Source organism: Taudactylus pleione, unplaced genomic scaffold (assembly GCF_031769625.1).
Source record: "Taudactylus pleione unplaced genomic scaffold, aTauple2 ptg000376l, whole genome shotgun sequence".
NCBI classification, from domain to species: Eukaryota; Metazoa; Chordata; class Amphibia; order Anura; family Myobatrachidae; genus Taudactylus; species Taudactylus pleione.
This window is the reverse complement of record NW_028284777.1, coordinates 915635-932214: the sequence shown is the minus strand read 5'-3', so window position 1 is coordinate 932214 and position 16580 is coordinate 915635. Positions and strand designations below refer to the sequence as shown.

Here is a 16580-nt window from a genome sequence, read left to right as displayed (position 1 = left end):
TGATGCAGTTGTCCATTGGGGGGGCTGTCCCAAGGGTTCTGAGTGGTTTCCCCACCTTTGCACCCCCAAACAAAAATGTTGCACTTCTCTCCACCTATTCAGAGGCGAATCTTTTTCACCGATTACATTGCATTTTTTTTATGCAACACGCAAAAACGCAATTGAATACGGCGATGCGTTTCCGACAGGCGAAAAGTCGCAATCGGCGATACTTTTTCACGGATCTCTGCTTTTCGCGGCTAATTGAATACGGGCCTATGGGGGAGACTATCTAAGGAAGCCGCCAACGGGCTTAAGGCGTAGAAATGCGTTAAATGAGTGCCAACCTGTAGAGATGCTTGAGGATATATGAGCTGCTGTTGAAGGTGATTCCCTGCTTCCTCTAAAGACACTGCGACCAGTGAATTACCACTGCCAGAATAAGAACATCTACACTAGGTAAAGCATGTGTTCTTTGAACTAAAAGACTTGGTTTTATATTCAAGGGATACCATTGAGAATAGAGTATTTGAGACGTTAATATGTAATACATGCATGCTGTTTAAAACTCTCCCTGCAACCCACACCTAACAAATTCCACAGCCTTATTACCTCCAAACCATAATAATTTATACATCCTCTTATTAGGACTGCTGTATAAAAGCAACGTATCAATTATACTTTTTTGCTGAGGACACTTACAAATATATTGAGACAGTGCTATATGCCCTTTTCTTACCCAAAAAAGGATACAAATTGCAAAATCTTCTTCAAATGGAGTTACACTTGAACACTCTGATCTGTTATTCATTTTTTATGCCATTTTTCTCTACCGAGTAGAACTGATTGGTGCTATAGTAAGTGTAGCTATATATCTATGTAGCATTTATGCAATATATGTGGTACATGTTGATTTTTTAAGTACTTGTATTTTTTATTATCATTATATATATATTTTTTTCCTTTTATATATATATATATTTTTTTTTTATTTTTTTTCATTTTACTATATGGTATTAATAGTTAATATTAATAATTAAAAGACACCCCATGACTGACTAGTGCAATACATATTTTTTTATATCCTTGTCTGTCTTTTTTGGGGGGTATATCCAGTATTCCCCCTTTATGTGGAGGGCAAGCTGTCAGTAGGGTGGTGTTAATTAAGCATTGTAACGAGTTGGATAGATCTATCTAGGAGGTTTAGCGCTTGGTTGTTTGGCTTTCTATGGGGGAGATGTATCAAATCCTACAATTTATATCCATCAAAGGTTTGCTACATCTCCCCCATGTCGCTAAGTATAAACATTTTTCTGCTCTACAAAATAATGGTAATAATAATTGCCATTTTGTATTTATTTATCTTATAAATCTACTGTAGACACTCAGTACACAGATTATTGCTGAGGATGCTGTTAACTATTGTGTAATAGACTTTAAACATGAATATAAAGAAAAGCCTGTCTGTACTCTGTTGTACCTGGCAATTCCAGTTGAATGCAATGTATGCTCTCTGGGGTGGGGCTGGTTATTTCTATACTAGCTTCCTCCACCCCTCACCTGCCTCTGATCATGTGACTGCAGAGAAGGACAATAATACCTGTACTGGTTGTGCCGCCTGTATATTATATGCTTGACTTTTTTTCTCTTATTTATTTCATTTCTTCATTTTTTGATGTTTGTGAGTAGTGTGAAGGGAAATTGTTGTTGACCTCTAACTTAATTGGGCTGTAGAGTGAAAATATTTGCAACCCCAGCGGAAAGCTTACAGAAATGAGTGTTGTTATTTCCTCTATGTTCTAGAGAGGAAGAGATTTCTTCCTGTTTTCTGGCTGTACACAGAATACTGCTATAGCACAACTCTATTCATTCTCATTACAGCCCAATACACGATAGCTGAGTAATGTATTTGGCTGTCTGCATTGTATATCTCACTGGAGCAGTTTTAAAGGCACACAGCAGCATCTCTCTGGAGAATACTGTGGAACTTGAATTACAGCTAAACACAAGTGAAAGATTCTCCTTAAACCCAAGATTTCTTTCTGTGACGATCGATGCCAGTCTTGCTACGGAATCCAAGTACATTTCATTCCTTCGGTAAGTAGGCTTAATAACTTTCTATGTTATTCATTGTGATGAACATTTACATCAAGCCTTGTGAGGGAATACTATTGGTTTAAACTTTAAAGCACTGTGTTTAATGCAGAAAAATAGTCATAAGTCGGTTTTACCTGCAATGAATAAAAAGAGCATAGAGCTTCATGTTTTGCAGATCATTCTAATTGTAAAAGAGCTTATGCTGCCATTTATTATATAGATATTGTAAGTGAATATCCCCTAAGTTTCTAATTGTGAATCTGACAAACTCCCAACTACCGTCATACCTCCCTCTGCCAAACTGTAACGTTTAATGGAACAATATGGGGCCTATTAATCAAGCTTTTTTTTAATAAAATGATGTAGAAAAAATTATGTAGATACTGCACTTTTGCATAATTTTATGAATTATGTAGTAATAGCCTAATGCAGATCTCAGTCCCCATTATAATCAATGAGGACCAGGGGTGCCGACTGAGACTGAACGGGTACTGCTTACCCAGGCCGGCTGGAGGGGCCCAGGTCAGCATTTTGGACAAGGAGAACAAGGAGACTGCTGCTACTGTTCAGTGACCACAGTCTCTCTCCTCACACAAGCAGCTTTGCAAACATGCAAATGCATTTGCGATCCCAGCACTGCGACCATAGCCACCTTATGCAGGAACATCCCCCTTAGTTCCAATGAGTATACCCTAGCCACCTTATCAGGGGCGTAGCTAAGGTGGTTTCAGTGGAGCATGAACTCCGGGCACCAAAATGGACAGAGGGCGCCATCCAGGGTTCCGGAATTCATGGGGCGCTGTACAGTATGACGGCCGCCTGTTGGTTTTATCTCGGTTTCTTTGCTCTATAGCCTAAATAAGTTACGGATCTGAGATCCGTTTCTACAATTCATGCAGTGGCGTAACTAGGGCAGGGCGAGCGGGGTGCGTGCCCTGGGCGCCTATGGACCGGCGGCACGGGGGGGCGCCGCCTGCCACGGTACCGGCCTGCCCTAGTTAGCCAGTGTAGCGCCGACCGCAATGAGTGCGGTCAGCGCTACACATTTACACAGGACCGGCGCTAGGCTTCCAGCGCCGGTCCTGTGCTGCACACCTGAGCCCATTCCCTCCCCCTGAGCGCTTGCCCAATAGCGCCAGGAGGCGGGCTCAGGCTGTGCATAACACACGTATCGCCGCCAGCGCTGGCGGCAATGCGTGTGTTAAACATCAGCCAATGAGAGTCAGATAGACTCTCATTGACTGCTGCAGCACCCACTGCAAGAGCTGGACTTCCGTCCGGATCCTGCAGTGGGTAATGGGACTGACGTCATGACGTCTGTCCCATAATGCTGAGCGCGCCAAACCGGGCGGGAGCGGCGTCGGGAGCAGGACCAGGACCAGGAGCAGAGATTCAGGTAAGTATATTTTTATATATATATATATATATATATATATATATATTTTTTTTTTTTAAACCTATCTGCACAACGGGGGAGGGGGGTGGCTACTACTGGGGGGACCTCTACTGGGGGAGGGGTGGCTACTACTGGGGGTGCCATTGGGAGGACCTACTCTACTGAGCACTACTACTTGGGGGGAACTACCACTGGGGGCATTATAAAAGGGGCCTACTACAAGAGGCACTGCACTCGGGGGACCACTACTGGGGGCAATAATAGGAAGGGACACTACAGGGGGCACTGGATAGGGGGATCACTACAGGGTGCCTGCATAAGGGGACCACTACTGGGAAAACTTCATGGGGGGGGACACTGCTGGGGGCACTATATAAAGGGCACTGCATAGGGGGGGGGGACTACTACTGGGGGCACCATATAAAGGGCACTGCATAAGGGGATACCGCTACTGGACGCACTGCATTGTGGGGACTGCTACTGGGGGCACTGCATAAGGGGGAACACTACGTGGGGCACTGCATTTGGGGGGCCAGTACTGGGGGTTCTGAGTAAGGTGAACTAATTGGGGGCTGTATAAGGGGGACCACTACTGGGGATACTGTATAAGGGGCACTACTATGGGCCTGCATAAGAGGGACCACAACTGCATACCGGGGGACTGTATTAGGGGCACTACTGGGGTTAAGGTGCATATGGATAGGAATGTTCAGCGTGAAAATAAAGGGGTGTGTCATGTTGAAACGCCCCATTTTTAAGTGACCACGCCCATTTTTTTCCCGTGCGGGATGTTGGGGGGGGGGGGCACTCCCTTTTCAAATTTGCCCTGGGCTCCAAATACCCTAGTTACGCCACTGATTTCATGCTCCCTCAATCTGCCCAGGTTGTCTCCCCCCCCCCCCCTCTGTGATCATCTACTGTCACCTCCCCTTCCAGTCAGATTGGTTATATTCACTTCTCACCTATTTCATTCCCTCCCCCCTCTACCCTGTGATCGGCTCTTTGCCCCTGTCCACTGCATTCTTTTTGGCTTCTGTCACCACCTCTCTCCTCTCCTTTTCTTATTGGCAGGTAAGTTTAAACTAAGTAATGAGGTGTTCCTAGGCATGACCACACAATGTTATTTGTAAGGTTTTTAAAAAAATACTGTATCAAGAGACGTGAAATAATGGTGGTAGACAGAACATGACATGATTCATAGTACTCATATTAATATAGGTGCAATGTATATTTGTGAAGTAGGAGCATAGCTGAGAAGGGAGCTTCCCATAGGTGTTCCCACTCCAGTGACAGCTGCTTGGGGCAGTAATTGCAGTAATAAGATGTGCACCTGTGGAATCTCCCAAATTGACACATGTACTCTGTCAATTTAAGTTAAATGATCAGAATATATAATACAATCTGCTCTACTGATTAATAACAATGATTCTAAGGAGATAAGTCAGGTCCTAGGTGCTATACATAAAGCAATGCCAAAGGAGCTACCCCTTAATGTCAACTAGTCCATCACAGAAGCATTCTATTCCCTCAATGGGACCTCAATGCCCATCGTGATACTGCCACTGTTTGCTGTTTTTCTCTTCATTTCAGTATTCCCCCACAGGCTAGCAACACCCCACCTTCACAGTTGAGTACAGGGAGGGGAGGGGGGCAACGCTATGACATGCACTTTCTCCGGGTGCCATGGTTCCACTCTACTCCTCTGCACCTTATGCAGGAACATCCCCCTCAGTTCCAATGAGTATACCCTAGCCCCCTTATGCAGGCACATACCACTTAGTTTCATTCAGTATACACTAGCCACCTTATGCAGGAGCATCCCCCTTCGTTCCAATGAGTATACCCTAGCAGGGCCGTAGCTAGGGTAGTGCGGCCGTTGCCATCACACAGGGCACCACAGGTCAGGGGGCGCTGTTTGGGCCTGTCAAATTTCTGTTTATTATCATTCTTGCTTGTAGCTTCCTCTTATTTCATCCCCAGCATCGCCTGGCCTCTCCTATCTCTTCTCTGGCCCTTCCCCATGAGGCCATTCCCCTTTTTTGGGTGCATTGAAAAATGAGGGGGCGCCAATGCTCTTTCTGGCTCAGGGCACCAAAAAGTCTAGTTACGGCTCTGTACCCTAGCCACCTTATGCAGGCACATACCGCTTTAGTTCCAATGAGTATACCCTAGTCACCTTATGCAGGCACATCCCCCTTAGTTCTAATGAGTATACCCTAGTCACCTTATACAGGCACATACCGCTTTAGTTCCAATGAGTATACCCTAGTCACCTTATGCAGGCACATACCTCTTAGATCCAATGAGTATACCCTAGTCACCTTATGCAGGCACATACCTCTTAGATCCAATGAGTATACCCTAGCCACCTTATGCAGGCACATACCTCTTAGATCCAATGAGTATACCCTAGTCACCTTATGCAGGCACATACCTCTTAGATCCAATGAGTATACCCTAGTCACCTTATGCAGGAACATCCCCCTTAGTTCCAATGCATATACCCTAGCCTCCTTATGCAGGCACATACACACAGAAACTACCCTGGCAAAGTGATAAGTGAGCTCCTCCTGCGATTTTCTTGATTTATTCTGCTGACAAGTGATTTTTCATGTTTCCCATAGCAACCACATTCTGTAATTTTTTTTCAAGTAAGGTTTACAAAATGAAGGCTAACGTGTGGTTGTCTTTGGCAACAAAACTTTTTTACACTGGTAATCTGTAGAATTATTTTTTGTATACCTGCCTCAATGTGTTTATTAAGTCACAGAAAACTAAAGCCAGGTACACACTGACAGATATATTGGCCGATCAATTGGTCGGCCAATATATTTGGCACCCATCAGCCAGTGTGTACCAGCTATATGTCTGTGAACGACGTCATTCACAGACATATCGTATTGGCTGTGCTGCACAGCCAACGGACAGATATATTTGACCATTGGCAAGTGTGTATGGGCGGTCTACAGGCGTTCTGGCGATCGCCCGTACACAGGCAACGGCAGCCGCGGGGATAGGGACGGACCCTGGCCAGCGGGACCTGTGGCTGCCTGGAAGATGATGGTCATTTAGTGTGTATGAACGACCATCATCTACAGATATATCTGCTAGGTGTGTACCCTCCTTAATATATAAACATACTGGTCAGCGGAAGAGCTGTAATCATAGGACGTGCCTATTAGAGGGCATTCATTCTCTGAGTTTAACAATTTGCACAACATTATTTCTAGTCAAACAAATGGAAAATTTACAGTGCCTTATTTCTTCTGCTAGGTCTCAGAAACTAATTACTTTAACCAAAGGGCTATCTCCTGCTTATCTGAGATTCGGAGGAACAAAATCAGACTTTCTCTTCTTTGACCCAGTAAAGAATGCTTCTGTGGAAGAAAATCTTTACAGGAACTTGCCAACAAAACAAGGTGACATATATAATGGTATAATGTGTGTTTATTTACACAGCATAGGTGACTTTCTGCAATATAAGGAAATGTACAGTACGGGAATGCTAGATGACCAAACATATTTCTTCTAAGAGCCATTGACAACTTTTTACCAGAAAATTGGGCATGCAGGTTGCTCTGTATTTAAAGTACACGCTCACACTATCTTATATGGCAAAATTATTAAAACAGGTTGAATCAGAGGTCTGCCCATGGGTGAGACCCATGTGATAAATGATTGGTACATTCAGAGAGGTCAGTGACACCTGGAAGGCTCCCAGTCTATTCCTGGAACCAATTGAGTGGAACTCAACCATGAATATAGGGATAAGGGGCTGGTACCAGTGTTTGAGAACTCGGGGAACAGAGCAGTGAGTAATACAGATAATCTGTAGCCCGTGTGGAAACTGCTAACATGCTACAGGATGATTATCAGAGTTGGGTCTCTGGAGCCTAAACCCTCAAAGAGGATTCTAGATCCCGTACCCAGTCGTCCACAACCAGAGTGAATGCTAAAGCAGAGAGTCAGCACAAACCCCAACACTCTAAGAAAGGATCCTCAAGGCAACAACCACCATTAATAGTGGTACCAATGGTATAGTGAGTAGAGAGTCCTAAAGTAGGTCATGAGCTGTGATGCGGAGTATAAGTAATACAACTGCAGAGCAGAAAGGTAATCTGAAGTACAGTGAAAGTGAAGTCCACTTGAACCTACAATAAGCAGGAGAGTTGTACTCAGGGGACTTGCTTCTAGTCCAGATCACTGTAGGCTGAAGACTTGGCACTAGAAGCGCTATATATAATGCCAAGGCAACTTCAGACTACTATGCAGACTGGAATCAAAGGATAACTCACAGACTTGGACCACACTTGAACCAGATAGGGACTGGAGGTTGCAGATGTAGAACCGGAGACTTGAACCACACTGAAACCAGAGGTAAACAACAATGGAAAAGGAGGCTTGAACTGGAATGGGACCCGAGGTTACAGCAGCTTAGCCAGAGTGGAATCAGAGGCTTGAACCGGAATGGGACTGCTGGATACCTGGAGTGAAACCAGAGGCTTGAACTGCAATGGGACGGGAGATAGCAGCTGAACCAGACCGGGACCAGTGCTTGAACACAGGCTGGTAAAGTGCAGACTGGAAGCTGGACACAGCACAATGCTGCAGAGAGAATGGAGCAGACTCAGATGCAGCAGCTTGTAGCAAACCAGTAAATGGCAGCGCAGGATCAAGCAGTGGATCGAAAGGAGTAGTTACACATTAGTGATACCCCTTTCTGTCTGAAAGGTGATACAGGCAGGGACTGACAAAACAGGATTTCGGCTTTTTCCTGTCTGAAAGTGGTATGAGTGAGATCAAAGGGAAATTAAACCACACACATTGGGCCTGATTCAGAGCTAGATGCAAAGGCATGCAGATCGAGCGATTGTTTGCCTTCGCACATGCGTATAAGCCACACTGATTGTGCGCAGCAATCGCATTGCGACTACAGATGCACAAATGAATCCATCACAGAGTGAGTGAGAGGTTATCAGTATTTGGGGGTGGTGACGGGTCGTTGTCTGAAAAATGCAGGCATGTCTGTCTGTTGCATGCCGTTTCATGGACGTGCATAAATTAGCCACTGCGATTTCATTGCGTGTCAGAAGAGCTCCCAAGGCCAAGATGGTAAGCGACGTTGTATGCATATGAGTAGGCAGCAGTTGGTGTCCTTATGCTCGGGTAAGCTTTGCAACCATTAGCATATTTTTTATTAATGTATAATTTTTACTTGCTTCTTGTGATGATTGCCTCAACTAGTGCAATGTGATGGAATAAAATTTTGTACAAAGCAAATACTTCTCTCAACAGAATGTAAAAGAGTATATCTCAACATCAAAGTACAAATTTAAAAAGTTGATGATTTGTTTAGCCACATAAAACATGTCACAATTGTTCACCTATTTATAGAAGTGCTTTGCACTGCAGTGTACTTTGCAAACATTAAAGAGATTTATTTTTGTTAATTATTGTTCTGTGGAGGAGTACAAAATAAACACTTACAGCAAATACAAAGAACAGGAAATTTGCTCAGTAGAGAAATTCTGTGCAGATCTTCCAAGTAGCACAAGGAATTTGCACAATAGACAAATGATGACAGGTAGCACAGATAGTTGCACTGTAGAGAAATGTTGGTCAGATCTTCCAAATATCACATGTGATTTACACAGTAGCAGATCTTCTTAATAGTCCTGATTAGTTGCACTGTAAAGACAAACTGACAGGGCTCCAGACTCCTAAATAGCACAGGTGATTGAACTGTAGAGCATTGATTGCCTCAACTGGTACAATGTGATGGACCTGGGCAGGTCTTCTGAATAACCCAGACAAGTGAGCTCCACTAAGCAGCACAGAGCAGGTATCCAAGTAAATTCTAGGACAGGATCAGACTGATTACAACCCATAAAGCAGTGTGAGAGGGAAATCCCTAAAAAGGCTGAACAGCCAATCATCATAAGTCCAGAAACCAGGCAAGGCTCTAAACTTAGCTGCAACAATCACTATTCACAACACAGCCCAGCACGAGGACTCCTGCTCTGCACATCTGACTGTTTGACAGAAGACTGATTAAAGCCACTGGAACTAACCTCACCAGGGGCTGCTGAACTGTGCTTCTTCCAGATTCTAAGTTAGCAGTGAGACACCTAAGTGAGTGAGGCTTTAGTGATTTCATATCATGCTTTATTGAGTAACTATTTACTCTCCAGCTCCTGTTGACTGGCCTTGCCTGAGTCTAGTAGATCTGCATATCATCTGTTTGGGAACTAGTGGCATGAGGTATGCAGTGGAAGAAGCCATTTGTTGGCCAGAACCAATATTTGAATTTAGCTCTATGATTTAATTGATAAGCGACAATGGGGCCTATTCATCATAACTAAACTTTCTCTGGAGATAATTAGGTTTAGAACCCACATGGAGTTCGACCTAATTACCGGAGGAATTCATCATTCGTCCTCCCTATAACTATCTATTCCGAAAAGCTGTCATTTTTGCGATGACAGCTTTTCAGGAAATAGATAGTTATCCCTCTCTACACTAACTTATCGCAGCTGGAAGCAGTGTTGCGCATGCGCTGTTACATCTGCGGTAAGTTTGTGTGTCCCCCCCCCTCCGCTCACCTGCCCCCCCTCCTCCCCCCGCTCACCTCCCCCCCTGTCCAGCACTTACCTGCCCGCGCAGCACCTTCGGCTCCGTCTGCTATGCTGTCATGTGGTCTCCCAACAGCACACAGTACTGTTTAGTAAAAAAAAAATTTTTTTTTTTTCTAAACTATTGTGTTCTGCTGGGAGAACACATGACCACATAACAGACAGAGCCAGAGGACTGACCAGAGCGCCGGAGGGAGATCCCGGGGGATCTGTCCACGCTGACACAGGTAAGTGTTACCTGCTATTCGCCACCTCACAGTGGCGAATAGTAACTCCATCAAATTCTGAAAATACATAATTTCCATATACCCATACTAATGTATGGGGAGTGTGGAAATTAATGCAGGGGAACTTAGCAAGAGATATCAGTGATTTCTCCTGTGTTAAGTCTCTTTTATTTTATTTTAGTGTTGATGAATAGGCCCCAATGTCACAAATCTTGGTTTAGCTATAATAAATATCTTTCTCCATTATAGGTGAACCATCAACATAAAGTGTTCTAATGTGGTGGTGTTGTTTTTTTTATTATTTTCATGCACATATTTAAAAAATTTTTAGTAAGAATGTCTTTATATAACATACCTGGCATGGTAGTTAGTGTATCAAGAGCTACACTTGAACACATTATTATTATTTTTATCTTTTCAGCAAATCTGTGTGAAAATGCCAAACTCTCCCCTTTTGAACAGCAGAAGCTTAAGTCTCAGTGGCCTGAGATGGAACAAATCATACTCAAGGAGGCTTTTCATGAAAAGTACAAAAATTCTACAATCTCAAGTAAGGCAGAACATTGTGTCCCATGGCAGATGCACAGGCCTTATACATATAATGGGAAGTAGCACATCTTTCTTTTGTAAGGGGTTCCAGAGCTTTTCAGAAGTACAGCAGAGGCTGGCTTAGATGTATTCTGGTGGTTTAGTGGGATACAGATAGAAGCATGAACCGTGACTACAGTAGCTTGTGTCTGTAAACAGTAACATAATGTACTATGAGGGATGTGGTGCGAAGAGACATGGGCACACCGCCGGCTTCTCTGATCCAATGCTGCGTCCGTAGCCACAGCCTTCGGATCAACTGCGTGAGTATAGGTTATCTGAGTAACCGTCAAGTTACTTAGGATGGCTATGTATTTTCATGCTGCCGGGGCCATTGAAACTGTGTTTTTGGGCCACCACTTCTGTGCCTCCAAACAGCCATTAATCATGCTGCGGCTGAAGGGGGACATGCAGCCATCGTTCAAGAAAGAGATCTGCATATGCACAGTACAGACCCTGCACAGGCACAAATTGACAAACATCGCGGATGTATGTAAACCATTTGGGTTTGCGCACATCTTTGAATCAGGCTGAAAGGTAGAGAATACTTAGAGTGACATTTCACCTAGTACGCAGGAGATCTTGGATGACACAGAAGTTCAAAATGAAGGGGCTTCCAAAACTATCTCAGAATAGCGGCAACCACAGGCAAATTGTAACCTGTACAGAAGCATAAGACTGTCATATTTTCCCTGTACTATGCCAATAAATTTAGGCAGTGGTGTTTATGAAGACTGTAATAAAACCACCTATATGTACATTTTAAGAACCAAAACTGTCCAGTAATCTACTTAACAAAAAATGCTCAATATAGTTTTATATAGTATACAGCTTTTATTGTCCTTATGTTTTCCTGTATACTTCTTTTTACAGAACACACCATTGACCTGCTCTACAGATTTGCAAACTGCTCAAACATGCATCTCATTTTCGGTCTAAATGCTTTACTGAGGACTGCAAATGATCAATGGAATAGTTCCAATGCTAGATTACTAATCGATTACTGTGATGCAAAGAATTATAACCTGTCCTGGGAATTAGGCAATGGTAAGTGGTGAAATATGTATGATGATCCACTAAAAAACCCTTTCTTGCGTGGAATGGAATTCATAGTCTGCAATATCAGCAGTGACGCCACCATGGTTATATGTCCCCATATAAACCATAGATGAACTCTTTCTAATCTTCTGGAAGCATTGAAACATCTGCTACAATATTTCATTGGAGTGATACCTAGACATTAATCGCATTTAATATCTTATATTATTACAACCTTTTCTTCCCATCCACTTTGGTTTTCTTCCCCCATATATTATAAATATAGAACTTTTATGTTGTTTTGTTTTTACTCAGAGCCCAACAGTTTCAAGAAGAAGTCTGGACGGTACATCAATGGCTCTCAACTTGGCAAGGATTTCACCCATTTACATACCCTCCTCAGCAAGTATCGCAGATATAAAAATTCTGGTCTCTTTGGTCCTGACATTGGGCAACCTAAGAAACAGTCACAAAAGATGTTAAGGAGGTGAAACTGTAATTTATGTAGCATTGCTTCTGTTGCTTTTTATTGTTACATGTTACATAGAGCTGTGTTCTGCATTAGATAAATAACTGTATATATTGAATAGCAACCTGTAAATGTGTGCCTCAGATAAGTCCTCACATTACAATGTACTGTATGGCAGAGATTCACAAACTTCGCAACTTACAGTCCACGTTTTAAGAATATCCATGCTAAGCACGTTTGACTTAATTAGTAAATTAGTCAATTTGATTTAACCATCTGGGCTCAAGCTGCATACCCATAAAACCCTGACTGTAATGGCAGAGTTTTGGGAACCTCTAATGTATGGGATTTAAAGGTTTTGGAGCAGTGCTTTTACTTATGTTGGAAATTGTTGCTCTTGTGGCTTTAGCTTTCATATAACGATAATGCCTCAGAAAGAATAGATGGACAAGCTTATAGTATGAGCTACTTAGTCCAGTCCTGTTTTGCAGTTACTATTTCTCCTTCAGCCTTGGGGGCATCAGAGCTTAGACCATGGGGTATAGCTGTGCTGGAGGAGACTGGCCACTAAATGGTTAACTTTTTTCAGGGCAGCCCAGAACCCGGACCGGCTCTCCCCTTTAGATCAAGTCTCAGATGTTCTCGTTATGACCAGAGGCTCACAACTTTCTGCTATGGTGGCTTCAAGTGTCTCACTTGAACAAAGATTGGCTAATCCTGTTTCCTCATCATGGATGCCAACCTCAGGGGCTGGGGGGGCAGTCACTCAAAAAGTTACATTTCAGGGCTACTGTACAAACAGGAAATATTGTCTTCCAATAAGCATTTTGGAACTTCGGGTTATCTACAGGACCTTGTGTTAGACATGTCCCCCCTTCTCCATGGTCTGCCAGTCAAATTCCGCACAGACATCGCGATGGCCGTCACCTATATAAATCATCAGGGTGGAAAAAAAAGCCGCCAAGCCATGTGAGAAGCTGGCAAGATCATCATATAGGCAGAGAGGTTTCTTCCAACCTTGTCAGCAGTTAACATTCCAGGGGTGGACAAAAGGGAGGACAATTATCTCAGCTGTCAAGACGTCCACCCAAGAGAATGGTCTCTTCACCAAGAGATCTTCAATCAGCTGGTGGACTGTTAGTCCATCCCTCCCTGCCCTGCATCCCCTAGGTGCTGTCTTCAATGTCCTGTGACCATACAGTTGCAGCCCTCCCTGCTCTCCCATATCCAGACATCACTGGTATCAAATATATTGCCCCCACCACCAACCTTCTCCTGTGCCCTTCAAAAAACACTTTTCCTCTTGCCCTGCACCTCATCTCGCCACCCCCTTTCATCTTCCACTTCTCCCTACTTCATCCCTTACCATCCTCCTCCTCTCCTCGTGAAGGTGATGGAGCCCTACTGGCCTACAATTAGAAGCGACGTAGAGAAATCTAGGCATAGCAGGTAAGCACAATCTTAAACCTCCTAGTATGTCTTCTGGGATCCAATGTTACCACACTGAAGTTTTCATCCAAATTCATCCAGTGGAAGGCTCAGAACAGAATCCCTGGGTCAAAGTTCTGCCCAGAGTACACCAACGGGAGGTCCGACCGGGACCATAACCCCCCCTAAAACCTGTCCAGGAACAAATTGGACAACCTCATGTTGGTTTCATCCCAATTGGTGCAGGGGTATCCTAATGTATAATCGGACAGACAAACAGACCATTGAATTGTATATATACATTTTGACGCTTTGTCGCTATGTGGTCTAATAGCTGATATGTGATACAATTTTTTTTTCCAAGTAACAGTAACACAATATCTGGCACGGTGCTAATACTGAGACCACCCGTTACCAGATCTCTAGTTTCACCTATTCCTGCTAAATATGTTTTTTTTTTGAGACCATGGGGTAAACTGGACGACCTCCTGTTCGCTCTTGGTTTTCTGGGGGTGTATTTGGGTTTTGGTAATATCAGGTTCCTCACCCCACCTCACCATATTAATTTGAGGACTGACATTCGGCCATTTTGTAAGATTTAATACACATTTATTTCCATAATGTGCATTTTCTATATGCAACCTTTTATCAACTTCTAACCACTTAGTTCTAATTTAAATACTGTATGTATATTCTTATTGAACATTAACAATTTATTTATGCAAGACTATTTCTATTAGATGAAATTCATGTCTGATTATTGCATTATTATAATATTCACCTCATACAAATACCTTTTATTGCTTTAATAAGGGAAATTATATTTCAGTTTTAGCAGCGTCCTTAAGATCTGCATCCAATGTTTTGACCAATCTAATTACATATATAATAAGAAAGGAGTTTTGTGACTGGACCTAAGTCTGAGAGGGTATGGGTCATGATAGAAACTGATGTACTTAAACTACATTTAATTTCTTCGTTATTGTGGCTTCCCAGAACGGCCAGCCCTGGGGCTGCCCTGCATCATCCTGTGATTTCTCATTCTTTAGATATTTGGGATACGGTTAACCGCCAAAACAGTATTGCCCCACATCCTAGCACTCTTATTCCGTTGTTTGACAATCCACTTTTCCGTCAGGGCTGTCTTTCCTCCGCCTTGGTGCATTGGAAGAATGGTGGAATTAGATTGCTAAATGGTATTATGCAGACCTCGTCCTTCCCCACATTTTCGGATATACAGGCCAAACTTTCCATTCCTCATACCTTCTTTTTCCAATACTTGCAAATGCGACACTTTCACTCGACATTAGTGTCCCAACTTACCCATAGGTTCCTCACCACGTTGGAGGGCCTGGCCCTTCATATGGCATCCCCTAAAGGACTCATCTCCACATTATACAACTTGCTCTTGCCCCCATCACTGGACATTCGAGACTCTCATGAAAGGGCCTGGGAGACTGACTTGGGAGAAACCTTAGACAATGATGACTGGACCGATATCTAATCTAACTTGGTCAAAAGCTCAATATGTGTTCGCATAAAAGAAAATGCATACAAGTTATTTTTTAGGTGGTATTATGTTCCTACTCGTCTTAACAAAATGTACCCTGGGACTTCCCCTTTGTGTTGGCGCTGTTGCATGACAGATGGGACGTTCCTACATATTTGGTGGAGCTGCTCGAAATTAGTTCCCCTTTGGAAGGAATTGTGTATATTGGCCAATTCCATCTTAAGTATTCAGGTCCCTTTTTAGCCCTAGATATTTTCTACTTCCTATAGGCATCCTTGGGGCTTCTCCTCACCAAAATAAACTATTTACACAGTTGGTTTTGGCAGCAAGATGCGTTATTGCTTCAGCATGGAAGAATCCTGAAACACCTAGTATGGGCCTGATTATAGCCAAAATATGGCATGTCCACTCCATGGAACACATCACTAGCATACTGAAGGGCTCCTCCACAAACTTCATTAAGGTCTGGGAATCCTGGACCTCTTATTTTCAGGTCCCTCCAGCATTTCTATGAATACCTGATGATAGGTATCTCATCCGAGTTTCTAGTATTTGAGCTATCTTGTTATAGCCATGCTCAGTCCAGTCGGGTCTCGCCCCTTCCCTCATTCCCCAATATCCTTTTTTCCCTCTCTTCTGTTGCTTTTCCTTTCTCTTTTTCTTCTCGATTTTTTTTTTTTTTTCCCTTTCCGTTTTCTCTTTTTCTCTTTTTCTCTTTTTTCTCAATATAAAGAAAATTAGGTGAGACTGTTTTGCTGCACTCTGGTTTATTATTGATGTATTGTGCATTTACTTATTTCTACAATATTGAGTGTTTATATGTCGAGACCTCTGTGTAGGTCGCTTTTGGTTTGTCTCTCATCTTACTAATTATGTAAAAAAAAAAAAAAAGAAAGGAGTTTTGTTTTAAAATTAACACATATATATTTTATTTATTTCCAGGTTTTTAGAAGCAGGAGGTAAAGCTATCAATTCAGTGACTTGGCACCAGTAAGTCAAAACAGAGCTATTCAATTCTACATTTAATTTGATAATTATTTTATTTGTACATGCTTTGCTGTATTGTTTGTAAATGTTTAGCTATCTGACTACCTTCTGTGTTTTTTTTACCAAGACTATAAGGGGTATAATTATTAAAGTGTGGGTTTTTAGAATTGGAGTTGTTGTCCATAGCTACCAATCAGAATCTAGCTATTATCTTCTAGTATGTGCTAGA

At 42.8% G+C, this 16580-nt stretch overlaps 1 protein-coding gene across 3 annotated transcripts in view; it reads left to right on the top strand.

Annotated features, from left to right (window-relative positions):
• The first annotated feature begins 730 nt into the window (after positions 1-730).
• Positions 731-16580, top strand: part of HPSE (heparanase) — a 34050-nt gene continuing 18200 nt past the window's right edge. Inside the window, exons 1-7 of one of the 3 annotated variants that reach the window (XM_088445009.1) lie at positions 731-836; positions 1861-2076; positions 6746-6891; positions 10753-10881; positions 11793-11966; positions 12273-12444; positions 16307-16354. In XM_088445009.1, coding sequence (XP_088301135.1) covers positions 1883-2076; positions 6746-6891; positions 10753-10881; positions 11793-11966; positions 12273-12444; positions 16307-16354 — 863 coding nt within the window. In that variant the 5' untranslated portion in view covers positions 731-836; positions 1861-1882. Of the gene's footprint in view, positions 837-1554; positions 1600-1860; positions 2077-6745; positions 6892-10752; positions 10882-11792; positions 11967-12272; positions 12445-16306; positions 16355-16580 lie in introns of those variants that run through there. The other 2 variants (XM_088445010.1, XM_088445011.1) reach the window with 2 other exon arrangements.